Consider the following 14,779-nt stretch of genomic DNA (forward strand, 5'->3'; position numbering starts at 1 on the left):
TAGATATAACTCCCATGTATATCTTTCTCCCGATTTAGATTCATATGACCACGGAGGCCAAAGTTTCATTTCGAAAATTTTGAAGTTTTGCACTGAGAGTTCAATTAAAATTTTAGCAATGTGTGCCAAATTTTATCAAAGTCGGCTCAGAATTAGACAAAGCCCCCATAAATACGTTCTTCCGATTTTAGCAAATATGGCCAAAATACCCACATGTTACTTATAAAATCGTCACTGTTAAGTCGAAAACTCGCAAAAATGGTTAAAATTTACCTATACTCTAATTAGTATATATCGAACTATAAATCATAAACGCAGATTTGCTAAATTTTATGCAGTTTAAATATTTCCCAAATTTTTTTTTGTGGTCCGTCTCGGTCATCAACCAATTTAAATTTGAAGTCCAGACATTTTGTGAAAGTTTAAAAAATTTTGTCCAAATCGGTTCATATTTAAATATTTGTATATGGGAATATAAACCTTTATATAGTTCCTATCAAATTTGAAGGTGTTACGATGGTATCAAAAATATTGATATACATAAAGGTGAAGGGTATAATATAGTCGGACCCACCCGACTTTAGAATTTCCTTACTTGTTTGTTATTAAGGTTTGTTTTTCATGCTAAACAAAGTCCGTTGGCATAAAAGAGGAAACGGTTACCACACACAAAGAAAATTTCATTAAAATTCATCCAACGAAAAATTTCATTGATATAACGAAACATTTTCATTATTACAATGAAAAAAATCGTTAATAGTACGAAAAGTTACGTTGATTAACAGAAAATTCGTTATAATAACGAAAAATTTCGTTGTATTGATAAATGTGTTTTTTTCATTGGCTGACTTTTAACGACACATTTCGTTTATATAACGAAACTTTTTCTATTAGTGCATAAAAAAGAAATATTTATTTGCCTTTAGACATCTTTACCAATAAAAAAAAACTTCGTTGGTATGAAATTTCGTTTCGGAGGAAAGAATTATTTGTTTGTTTCTGGGTATGACATTCATATTGGGAAGTTTTAAAGTAGATCATATACTGATATCATAAGAAACTAGAACGTAATTATGGTATCCCTGCCAGCATTTCCAAGTTCCATTTCATCCTCATCGCTACCACAGACTCGTAAGTGACACTGCAACAATCGCCAACTGTGATGGGGGAAGCGTATGAAAATGTATGAAATGTACATGAAAGTATTTTGCCATCATTATTGTTAGGTTAGGTTATCACTATTGTTACAAGAGCGCAACTAGCTTCTCATAATTTATTTAAATAAAATCGATAATGAAGTGCTGAAAACATAGTTATTTCGCTTAAAATTGTAAAAGGTATATTGGTGAAAAATTTTTGACTTTCCAAATGGAATAAAGTGATTGTTTTTCAGATATTTTACAGACACGCTGCCTCCATCGAGAATAGAAAACACTGGCTGATACACCCTTACAAAAAATCGCTTCTGTAACATATACTCCCAAACATATTTTGCTTCAAGCATATACATTTTTGGGTATTGCCCAAACATTTATATGTTTGATCTCTTCCAATATATAATATGTTTGAAAGCATATTGCTCTAAACAATATATGTTTGGGTAGTCTAAGTTCCAAACATTTTGTATTTTTGCATCCAAATTCAATAATGTTGTCTTCCAAAAAACAATATGTTATTATGTGAACATATAATATGTTTGCACCCAAAAATATTATATGCTTAAAAAAATTCTCCCAAACAATATTGTGCTCAAAATTTTATTTATTTATATATTTACAATCATAATGAATTATGAAAATAAACAGGTAATATAGGTGCTAACAACATAGGCTTTCGACCTGAATGCTCAAAATTTTGTTTCTGCCTAATTGTATATTCCCCCACATCTTTCTCACTTCCACGAGATTTTTTAGTTCTTAGCACTTTTTTCTGTGATACAAACATTGTAGAAGAAATTATTCAATTTTATGATTTTTATACCCTCCATCATAGGATGGGGGTATATTAACTTTGTCATTCCGTTTGTAACACATCGAAATATTGCTCTAAGACCCCATAAAGTATATATATTCTGGGTCGTGGTGAAATTCTGAGTCGATCTAAGCATGTCCGTCCGTCCGTCCGTCCGTCTGTTGAAATCACGCTAACTTCCGAACGAAACTAGCTATCGACTTGAAACTTGGCACAAGTAGTTGCTATCGATGTAGGTCGGATGGTATTGAAAATGGGCCATATCGGTCCACTTTTACGTATAGCCCCCATATAAAGGGACCCTCAGATTTGGCTTGTGGAGCCTCTAACAGAAGCATATTTCATCCGATCCGGCTGAAATTTGGTATATGGTGTTGGTATATGGTCTCTAACAACCATACAAAAATTGGTCCACATCGATCCATAATTATATATAGCCCCCATATAAACCGATCCCCAGATTTGGCTTGCGGAGCCTAAAAGAGAAGCAAATCTCATCCGATCCGGCTGAAATTTGGTACATGGTGTTGGTATATGGTCTCTAACAACCGTGCAAAAATTGGTTCACATCGGTCCATAATTATATATAGCCCCCATATAAACCGATCCCTAGATTTGGCTTGTGGAGCCTCAAAGAGAAGCATATTTCATCCGATCCATCTGAAATTTGGTACATGATGTTGGTATATGGTCTCTAACAACCATGCAAAAATTGGTCCATATCGGTCCATAATTATATATAGCCCCCATATAAACCGATCCCCAGATTTGGCTTGTGGAGCCTCTAAGAGAAGCATATTTCATCCAATCCGGTTGTAATTTGGAACATGGTGTTAGTATATGATCTTTAACAACCGTGCCAGAATTGGTCCATATCGGTCCATAATTATATATAGCCCCCATATAAAACGTTCTCCAGATTTGACCTCCGGAGCCTCTTGGAGGAGCAAAATTCATCCGATCCGGTTCAAATTAGGAACGTGGTGTTACTATATGGTCGCTAACAACCATACCAAAATTGGTCCAATCACACAAAAATTGGTCCATATCGGTTCATAATCATGGTTGCCACTAGAGCCAAAAATAATCTACCAAAATTTTATTTCTATAGAAAATTTTGTTAAAATTTTATTTCTGTAGACATTTTTGTCAAAATTTTCTTTCTATAGAAAATTTTGTCAAAATTTTTATTTCTATAGAAAATTTTGTGAAAATTTTATTTCTATAGAAAATTTTGTTAAAATTTTATTTTTGTAGAAAATTTTGTCAAAATTTGGTGTCTACTTTGTCAAACTGAATTATATACGTATTGGATCGATCTTTTTTGATTTAATATATACCACGTATGGACTTACATACAATTTAGAAGATGGTGTTAGGAGGTTTTAAGATACCTTGCCATCGGCAAGCGTTACCGCAACTTAAGTAATTCGATTGTGGATGGCAGATGAAGTTTTTACGCAATCCATGATGGAGGGTATATAAGCTTCGGCCTGGCCGAACTAACGGCCGTATATACTTGTTTTTATTTTAATTTTACCTTTTGCCGGACGGGGATTCGAACAGCGGACCACACAGTTTGTAAGGATCAAAGAAGTAGCAGATCAATTGCCCAAGGAAAAATAAAATGTTAATTTTGTAATAACAAGCAACAACCACCAACTTAATTCAATATCGCTCCCTGTTAAATAGCGCTCCAAGCTACTAAACACATATATGTTTATAGGCTATTTCTAAATTAATATATGTTTGCATCCAAGCATATTATATTTACAAACATTTTATGTCCCAAACATAATATGTTCTAACATATTAACATATATGTCCCAAACATGTTATGCTAGTTTATGAACATTATATGCTTGCACTCAAAAATATTGTGTTTAAAAATTTGTGTTCCAAACATATAATGTTTATAGCCAAACATATGAAAAAAAGTCTTTTTCATCCGTGTAGACGCTGCAACATGTAACTTGCCACTTGTATATCAAACTCATTCTATTATTAATGAAAAAATTATGTTAATTGTGTTGTGATAGTGGTATAAATGTTATATTTATAAAAATTTATAAATTTAATAAACATCTAAACAATCATGTTTTACTTCACCACAATGATTCTTTTACAACAATCTTAAAATTCACTTTTTCTGATTGTTTGAAGGAGCTCTTATTGGCGTCGTTCTAAATTTATTAAAAAAGGCACCTAATAATTGCACTCATGCGATACTTTTTGGTAGTAACTTGGCGTGGTACAACTTCTCAATAGTGACGGCGCTTTTCTGGCGAGTTTTGGATGTCGTATACGATTGTTTTCGACGTGGTGGGGTTTCTCAGAAGCGCCAAGATGTTTCAATTCCGTAATGGAATTGAAAAGTACTATCAAAAATTTTAATGAATTTTTCATCATTACGAGAAGTTCACGAACTTACCTCTCTGGAAGATGTCGTGCTCCCAGCTGAATTGCCTTGCCGTATGCCGCGTAGGGACAAGCGTTTTGACCAATCATTTTTCTGGCTTTCTGATGAAAATGAACGGAAGATGTGGCTGTTGGTGCTGGACGACAGCGACATTTTGGGGCAGGAAGTAAGTAAATTTCAATTTCGCAAAGACAGCAAACTGAAATGATAAGAACCGAGAATACATAAATTAACTACTGACAAGAATATACTGTCGAAATTTTCGAAAGGAGCGAATACTGTTTGATATTTAGTTCCGTGTGACTACACGCAAAAAAATAGAATTCTTTCCTCCCAAACGAAATTTTAGACAAACAAAGATCGTTTCTCATTTGCTTTTTGCTGTAAGTAAGTTTATTTGGAAGAAAAGTATATACATCGAGAATACAAATTGGTTGTGATAAATGAATTTATTACCAACCTCATTTTGACAGTTGTATCAACTATCTGTTAGCAGTTGTGTCACCTGACTAATTCGTTCGACTCAATCGAATTATGGGAGATGCAACTAAGGCTCAATATGGAATTGGTTGTATCAACCAATGGAATTGGTCGTTACTCCCTTCTTCATTCGGTTGTATCACCCAACCTAAATAGCACCCAGAACCGAATTACAAATTAAAGTTGTTTCCGCAAATTTTTGTATTTTATTTAAATATGTTTAATGTTAGCCTGATATAGAGTAAATAAAAATATTATATTCCTACAAACAATACATTAGTATCAATCAAAATAAACGATGCCTTTAAATATTTAAGATGAAGCTCATGTAGCATACAGCATTGATTGTAGAATGAACGGGCAACGCGGATTGAATCGCAGGTAATTTTGAATCCATCATTATATGGGTATATTGGACTACCATGAAGATGTAGCAATAATAGTCCTTTTTTATGTAGAAAGCGTAAAAAATTTATGTAAATAAGAACCTACCATCCCTGTCCTTTTTCACTTGGGTTTCATATAGATAAGGCATCGTGTTGAATCATTTTACATCAGAGCACAATAAATCTGTATTAAAATCTTTAAGAGGTCACGAAGCGTACTTTTGAACTGACTCGTGGAATTGGGTATCCAGAAACTATTTGTGGACATTCTAGGTTTAATACATAATTATATTCCGGTCGTTAACGTATACGATCGTAAAATTTTAATATATAAAGGGTGATTTGTTAAGAGCTTGATAACTTTTTTTTAAAAAAAAACGCATAAAATTTGCAAAATCTCATCGGTTCTTTATTTGAAACGTTAGATTGGTCCATGACATTTACTTTTTGAAGATAATTTCATTTAAATGTTGACCGCGGCTGTGTCTTAGGTGGTCCATTCGGAAAGTCCAATTTTGGGCAACTTTTTCGAGCATTTCGGCCGGAATAGCCCGAATTTCTTCGGAAATGTTGTCTTCCAAAGCTGGAATAGTTGCTGGCTTATTTCTGTAGACTTTAGACTTGACGTAGCCCCACAAAAAATAGTCTAAAGGCGTCAAATCGCATGATCTTGGTGGCCAACTTACCGGTCCATTTCTTGAGATGAATTGTTCTCCGAAGTTTTCCCTCAAAATGGCCATAGAATCGCGAGCTGTGTGGCATGTAGCGCCATCTTGTTGAAACCACATGTCAACCAAGTTCAGTTCTTCAATTTTTGGCAACAAAAAGTTTGTTAGCATCGAACGATAGCGATCGCCATTCACCGTAACGTTGCGTCCAACAGCATCTTTGAAAAAATACGGTCCAATGATTCCACCAGCGTACAAACCACACCAAAGCAGTGCATTTTTCGGGATGCATGGGCAGTTCTTGAACGGCTTCTGGTTGCTCTTCACTCCAAATGCGGCAATTTTGCTTATTTACGTAGCCATTCAACCAGAAATGAGCCTCATCGCTGAACAAAATTTGTCGATAAAAAAGCGGATTTTCTGCCAACTTTTCTAGGGCCCATTCACTGAAAATTCGACGTTGTGGCAGATCGTAAGTCTATTCATGATGAAATGTCAAAGCATACTGAGCATCTTTCTCTTTGACACCATGTCTGAAATCCCACGTGATCTGGCAAATACTAATGCATGAAAATCCTAACCTCAAAAGAATCACCCTTTATTATATATATCATAAAAACATGTGATATCTACCTATATATATATATATATATATATATATATATATATATATATATATATATATATATATATATATATATATATATATATATATATATATATATATATATATATATATATATATATATATATATATATATATATATATATATATATATATATATATATATATATATATATATATATATATATATATATATATATATATATATATATATATATATATATATATATATATATATATATATATATATATAAAGGGTGATTCTTTTGAGGTTAGGATTTTCATGCATTAGTATTTGACAGATCACGTGGGATTTCAGACATGGTGTCAAAGAGAAAGATGCTCAGTATGCTTTGACATTTCATCATGAATAGACTTACGATCTGCCACAACGTCGAATTTTCAGTGAATGGGCCCTAGAAAAGTTGGCAGAAAATCCGCTTTTTTATCGACAAATTTTGTTCAGCGATGAGGCTCATTTCTGGTTGAATGGCTACGTAAATAAGCAAAATTGCCGCATTTGGAGTGAAGAGCAACCAGAAGCCGTTCAAGAACTGCCCATGCATCCCGAAAAATGCACTGTTTGGTGTGGTTTGTACGCTGGTGGAATCATTGGACCGTATTTTTTCAAAGATGCTGTTGGACGCAACGTTACGGTGAATGGCGATCGCTATCGTTCGATGCTAACAAACTTTTTGTTGCCAAAAATGGAAGAACTGAACTTGGTTGACATGTGGTTTCAACAAGATGGCGCTACATGCCACACAGCTCGCGATTCTATGGCCATTTTGAGGGAAAACTTCGGAGAACAATTCATCTCAAGAAATGGACCGGTAAGTTGGCCACCAAGATCATGCGATTTGACGCCTTTAGACTATTTTTTGTGGGGCTACGTCAAGTCTAAAGTCTACAGAAATAAGCCAGCAACTATTCCAGCTTTGGAAGACAACATTTCCGAAGAAATTCGGGCTATTCCGGCCGAAATGCTCGAAAAAGTTGCCCAAAATTGGACTTTCCGAATGGACCACCTAAGACGCAGCCGCGGTCAACATTTAAATGAAATTATCTTCAAAAAGTAAATGTCATGGACCAATCTAACGTTTCAAATAAAGAACCGATGAGATTTTGCAAATTTTATGCGTTTTTTTTTTAAAAAAGTTATCAAGCTCTTAACAAATCACCCTTTATAAAGGGTGATTCTTTTGAGGTTAGGATTTTCATGCATTAGTATTTGACAGATCACGTGGGATTTCAGACATGGTGTCAAAGAGAAAGATGCTCAGTATGCTTTGACATTTCATCATGAATAGACTTACTAACGAGCAACGCTTGCAAATCATTGAATTTTATTACCAAAATCAGTGGCAGAAAATCCGCTTTTTTATCGACAAATTTTGTTCAGCGATGAGGCTCATTTCTGGTTGAATGGCTACGTAAATAAGCAAAATTGCCGCATTTGGAGTGAAGAGCAACCAGAAGCCGTTCAAGAACTGCCCATGCATCCCGAAAAATGCACTGTTTGGTGTGGTTTGTACGCTGGTGGAATCATTGGACCGTATTTTTTCAAAGATGCTGTTGGACGCAACGTTACGGTGAATGGCGATCGCTATCGTTCGATGCTAACAAACTTTTTGTTGCCAAAAATGGAAGAACTGAACTTGGTTGACATGTGGTTTCAACAAGATGGCGCTACATGCCACACAGCTCGCGATTCTATGGCCATTTTGAGGGAAAACTTCGGAGAACAATTCATCTCAAGAAATGGACCGGTAAGTTGGCCACCAAGATCATGCGATTTGACGCCTTTAGACTATTTTTTGTGGGGCTACGTCAAGTCTAAAGTCTACAGAAATAAGCCAGCAACTATTCCAGCTTTGGAAGACAACATTTCCGAAGAAATTCGGGCTATTCCGGCCGAAATGCTCGAAAAAGTTGCCCAAAATTGGACTTTCCGAATGGACCACCTAAGACGCAGCCGCGGTCAACATTTAAATGAAATTATCTTCAAAAAGTAAATGTCATGGACCAATCTAACGTTTCAAATAAAGAACCGATGAGATTTTGCAAATTTTATGCGTTTTTTTTTTAAAAAAAAGTTATCAAGCTCTTAACAAATCACCCTTTATATATCAAAGTATGTTTGTTTATTTGTATGTTCCGGGTAGGCACGGAAACGGTTGAACCGATTTACTTTAAACATTCAGAGATCGTAAGAAGAGCTCATGTGGTGAAAATAGGGGACCTCATTTTTTGCACCTGGTCGCGGAGGGGGGCCTCCCCTTTGTCGGACTGTTTGAAAATTGGACCATAATTGACTGATTTGCTTGAAATTGTCATTGAAGTTTGGGGTTGGTATCTAGACGAAGATCCGCTACTTTATATTTCGATATTTGGTGGCTGAGGGGACCTCCCCTTTGTTCGACCATTATAATTACGTTGCTATTACGTAGTCTTTTCGTTGTATTAATGAAAATTATTCGTTGTATTAATGAAATTTATTCATTGTATGGATGCAGCTTATACGTTGTATGAACGAAAATCATTGTATGAACCCAGTTTTTTCATTGTATGAATGAAAGGCGAACGTTGTATAAATGAACACAAACCTTATATTAATGAAACCCAACCAGTTATTGCATTTTAGGGCCAGTTTCTCAATGTCTTGTTATTAATTATCGTGTCGATAAAACAGCTGATCCCATACAAAAATTTTACTAACCGGAGGTCTATCCACCGGTTAAAATTAATCGGAGGATGAGAAACTGGCCATTGATGTAGTTATTGGTAGTGTATTATTTTTTATACCCTTCACCACTACTGTGGTAAGGGTATAATAAGTTTGTGCATTTGTATGTAACGCCAAGAAGAAAAAGTCTGAGACGTTTAGTATACCGATCATCTTAGAATTAAATTCTGAGTCGATTTAGCGATGTCCGTCTGTCTGTTCATGTATTTTTGTGCGCAAAGTACAGGTCGCAGTTTAATTCCGATCGTCTTCAAATTTGGCATATGGTCGTGTTTTGGAACAAAGACAATCGCTATTGATTTTGGAAAAAACCGTTTCAGATTTAGATATAGCTGCCATATATATTTATCCCCGATCTGGTCATAATTGGCGTGTTTATCAACCTATGTTCTTCAAATTCAGTACATCCGAATATTTTATGAGTCTCGAAAAACTTTCAAAATATCAGCCAAATCGGTTCAGATTTAGATATAGCTCCCATACATATCTTTCGTCCGATTGAGACTCATATGGCAAAAGAGGCCAAAGTTTACTACCGATTTTCGTGAAATTTTGCACAGAGAGTAGAGTTGGCATTCTACCAATGCTTGGTAAATTTGATTGAAATCGGTTCATATTTAGATAAAGCTCCCATATATATCTTTCGTCCGATTTGCACTTATATGAACTCAAAAGCCAGAGTTTTGCCCTGACTTGCTTCAAATTTTGCACATGGAGTACGTTTAATAGTATCGGTATGTGTGCCAAATTTGGTTGAAATCGGCTCTGATTTAGATATAGCTCCTATATATATCGGCTCAGATTTAGATATAGCTGTCATATATATTTATAACCGATCTGGTCAGAAATGACGTATTTATCAACCGTTCTTCTTCCAATTTGGTATATTCGAATATTTTGTGAGTTTCGTAAATGCAAAATATCATTCACATCGGTTCAGATTCAGATATAGCTCTCATATATAGGTTTCGCCCGATTTGCCCTCCTATGGCTTCAGAGTCCAATCTTTTGTTCCGATTTACGTGAAATTTTGCACAGGGAATAGAATTAACGTTAAAAATGTCCACACCGAATTTGGTTGAAATCGGTTCAGATTTAAATATAGCTCCCATATATAGCTTTCGCTCGATTTACACTCCTATGGCCCCAGAGGCCAAAGTTTTACCCCGAGTTACGTAAAATTTTGCACAGGGAGTAAAATAATTTTATAAATATGCACACCCAATTTGGTTGAAATCGGTTCAGATTTAGCTCCCATATATAGCTTTCGCCCGAATTACACTCCTATGACGCCAGAGGCCAAATGTTTACTCCGACTTACGTGAAATTTTGCAGAGGGAGTAGAATTAACATTATAAATATGCGTACCGAATTTAGTTGAAATTGGTTCAGATTTAGATATAGCTCCCATATATATCTGTCGTTCGATTTACAGATATGACTAACGTAGATCAACATTTTCCTCCAATATACTTAAAATTGTGCACAGGAAATGGAAATAACATTTTTACTATGCATGCCAAATTTAGTTGAAATTGGTTCAGATTTTGATATAGCTGTCATATATATCGTTCGTCCGTTACGAACTTATATGGCCCCAGAGGTCAAAATTTCACGCCGATTTACTTGAAGTTTTGTACAGAGAGTAGGACTAACATTCTTGCAACACATGCCAAATTCATTAGCGTAGCTAGACAATTTTCCTAGGGGGGCTATAGCCCCCCTAGCTAAAAATTTATAGACTGAACTTATGGGTTCAATTAATGTTTTATTTCATAAAATTGAATAAAAAATTGGGCATCAAAATAACTCGACAATTAATTTATAACAAAGCAACTAAAAGTAGTTCCACACTTTTCCCAGCAAGAAAATTGTGAGTTGTTCTAAAGGCACAATTTTAAAACTACTTCCAAAAATGTCCTCAATTATTTTAACTACTTCATTTTTTACTTATTTTTTTTTTCATATTTTAATGTGTAATTTTTTGTTTTCTTTTTTTTCAAATAGTTTAAAAAAAGAGTAAGAATAAATAAATTGGTACAAATTATTCAAATTTTGACTCAAAGCTGCTAAATCCATTATAGAAAAATCGATAAGTTTGGAAATTATTCGAGGAAAAACGTTTCAAACAAGCGTCAGAATGCATTAAAAATCATAAAAACAATATAAAAATTATTTATTTGGGAAAATATCACAAAATTTTTTAATTCACATTCAAAACACTGAATTCGGATCTCACCTTAAGAAGTGATGCAAATTCATTGCAACGGCTGTTGAAACGGTGAACATTTGTCCTATGACAAGCTCATATTACATTCATTGCTTCTCCGCCAATTTTGCACCACTTCTAGACCCAAAAAGAACATTTTCACTACTTTTTAGGCAACGCTTTTTCGCAGCATTATTAAGATATTAATTTAGGAAAGAATGTTTTAATATCAATTACTATTTTTTAAATTAAATTGACTAAACTAAAGCAATCATAAGTTCAACCACAGCTTTATTTCATAAATATCTGACTTCAAACATTGCCATCGGCAACTGATACCACAACCCAAGTAATTCGATTGTTCATGAAAGTCATTAGCGGAACTTTGTGCAATTGTATATACTTGTTTTATTTCTCTAAAAATTAAAAAAAAAACTATTGACATTTATTGAAAAATGGAAAATCATAAATAGAGTTTCAAATTCTGGGGGGGGGGCTAAAATTTGTCTGGGGGGGGTCTAAGCCCCCTCCTCAGAGGCCTTCCTACGCTTATGGCCAAATTTAGTAGAAATCGGTTCAGATTTAGATATATAACTCCCATATATATCTTTAGCCCGATTTAGATTGATATGACCACGGTGGCCAAAGTTTCATTTCGAAAATTTTGAAGTTTTGCACTGAGCGTTCAATAAAAATTTTAGCAATGTGTGCCAACTTTTATCAAAGTCGGCTCAGAATTAGACAAAGCTCCCATATATATTGTCTTACGATTTTAGCAAATATGGCCAAAATACCCACATGTTCCTTGTAAAATCGTCACTGCTAAGTCGAGAACTCGCAAAAATGATTCAAATCTAAATCCTATACTCTAATTAGTATATATCGACCTATAAATCATAAATGCAGATTTGCTAAATTTTATGCAATTTAAAAATATTTTCGATATTTTTTACTAACATTGTGGTCCGTCCCGGTCATCAACCAATTTAAATTTCCAGACAAGTCCAGACATTTTGTGAAAGTTTAAAAAATTTTGTCCAAATCGGTTAATATTTAAATATTTGTATATGGGAATATATAAACCTTTATATAGTTCCTAACAAATTTGAAGGTGTTAAGATGGTATCAAAAATATTGATATACATAATGGTGAAGGGTATAATATAGTCGGCTCCGTCCGACTTTAGACTTTACTTACTTATTGTTAATATCTTTGAAATATGATTTATATACAGTAGGAAATATATTTATTATACCCTCCATCATAGGATGGGGGTATATTAACTTTGTCATTCCGTTTGTAACACATCGAAATATTGCTCTAAGACCCCATAAAGTATATATATTCTGGGTCGTGGTGAAATTCTGAGTCGATCTAAGCATGTCCATCCGTCCGTCCGTCCGTCCGTCCGTCTGTTGAAATCACGCTAACTTCCGAACGAAACAAGCTATCGACTTGAAACTTGGCACAAGTAGTTGCTATCGATGTAGGTCGGATGGTATTGCAAATGGGCCATATCGGTCCACTTTTACGTATAGCCCCCATATAAAGGGACCCTCAGATTTGGCTTGTGGAGCCTCTAACAGAAGCATATTTCATCCGATCCGGCTGAAAGAGAAGCATATTTCAAAGAGAAGCATATTTCATCCGATCCATCTGAAATTTGGTACATGATGTTGGTATATGGTCTCTAACAACCATGCAAAAATTGGTCCATATCGGTCCATAATTATATATAGCCCCCATATAAACCGATCCCCAGATTTGGCTTGTGGAGCCTCTAAGAGAAGCATATTTCATCCGATCCGGCTGCAATTTGGTACATGGTGTTGGTATATGGTCTCTAACAACCGTGCAAAAAATTGGTTCACATCGGTCCATAATTATATATAGCCCCCATATAAACCGATCCCCAGATTTGGCTTGCGGAGCCTCAAAGAGAAACAAATTTCATCCGATCCGCCTGAAATTTGGTACATGATATGTATATGGTCTCTAACAACCATGCAAAAATTGGTCCACATCGGTTCATAATTATATATAGCCCCCATATAAACCGATCCCCAGATTTGGCCCAAGAGAAGCAAATTTCATCCAATCCGGTTGTAATTTGGAACATGGTGTTAGTATATGATCTTTAACAACCGTGCCAGAATTGGTCCATATCGGTCCATAATTATATATAGCCCCCATATAAAACGTTCTCCAGATTTGACCTCCGGAGCCTCTTGGAGGAGCAAAATTCATCCGATCCGGTTCAAATTAGGAACGTGGTGTTAGTATATGGTCGCTAACAACCATACCAAAATTGGTCCAATCACACAAAAATTGGTCCATATCGGTTTCATAATCATGGTTGCCACTAGAGCCAAAAATAATCTACCAAAATTTTATTTCTATAGAAAATTTTGTTAAAATTTTATTTCTGTAGACATTTTTGTCAAAATTTTCTTTCTATAGAAAATTTTGTCAAAATTTTTATTTCTATAGAAAATTTTGTGAAAATTTTATTTCTATAGAAAATTTTGTTAAAATTTTATTTTTGTAGAAAATTTTGTCAAAATTTGGTGTCTACTTTGTCAAACTGAATTATATACGTATTGGATCGATCTTTTTTGATTAAATATATACCACGTATGGACTTACATACAATTTAGAAGATGGTGTTAGGAGATTTTAAGATACCTTGCCATCGGCAAGCGTTACCGAAACTTAAGTAATTCGATTGTGGATGGCAGTGTTTAGAAGAAGTTTCTACGCAATCCATGATGGAGGGTATATAAGCTTCGGCCTGGCCGAACTTACGGCCGTATATACTTGTTTTATTCTAATTCTTGAAAAAATATTCAATATTCGTAATATTAACGAAACGTGTTTCATTAATATAACGAAAAACCAAAACACAAAATTGTCTTTAAACGATTGATTTCGTTGTATTAACGATCACTTTCATTCTTATAACGAAAAATTTCGTAATATTAACGAAAAATAATCAACGAAGCCCGTTCGTTAATAGTACGAACCATTTTTCTACCAGTGTATGGGAGCTATATCTAAATCTGAAACGATTTCAACCAAATTTGGCACGCATAGCTACAATGCTAATTCTACTCCCTATGCAAAATTTCAACTAAATCGGAGCAAAAAATTGGCCTCTGTGGTCATATGAGTGTAAATCGGGCGAAAGCTATATATGGGAGCTATATCTAACTCTGAACCGATTTCAATAAAATTTGGCACGCTTGACTATAGTACTAATTCTTCTTCTTGTACA

General features: G+C 34.7%; 1 protein-coding gene across 1 annotated transcript in view; it reads right to left on the reverse strand.

Annotated features, from left to right (window-relative positions):
- LOC142235716 (uncharacterized) overlaps positions 1 to 4,543 on the reverse strand; it is a 428,189-nt gene extending 423,646 nt beyond the window's left edge. The window contains exon 1 of the mRNA XM_075306976.1: positions 4,403 to 4,543. Within this exon, the coding sequence (XP_075163091.1) occupies positions 4,403 to 4,543 (141 nt within the window). The remainder of the gene's footprint in view (positions 1 to 4,402) is intronic.
- Between the last annotated feature and the right edge of the window lie 10,236 nt (positions 4,544 to 14,779).

The sequence above is a fragment of the Haematobia irritans genome, chromosome 4, assembly GCF_050003625.1.
Source record: "Haematobia irritans isolate KBUSLIRL chromosome 4, ASM5000362v1, whole genome shotgun sequence".
Taxonomy (NCBI): domain Eukaryota; kingdom Metazoa; phylum Arthropoda; class Insecta; order Diptera; family Muscidae; genus Haematobia; species Haematobia irritans.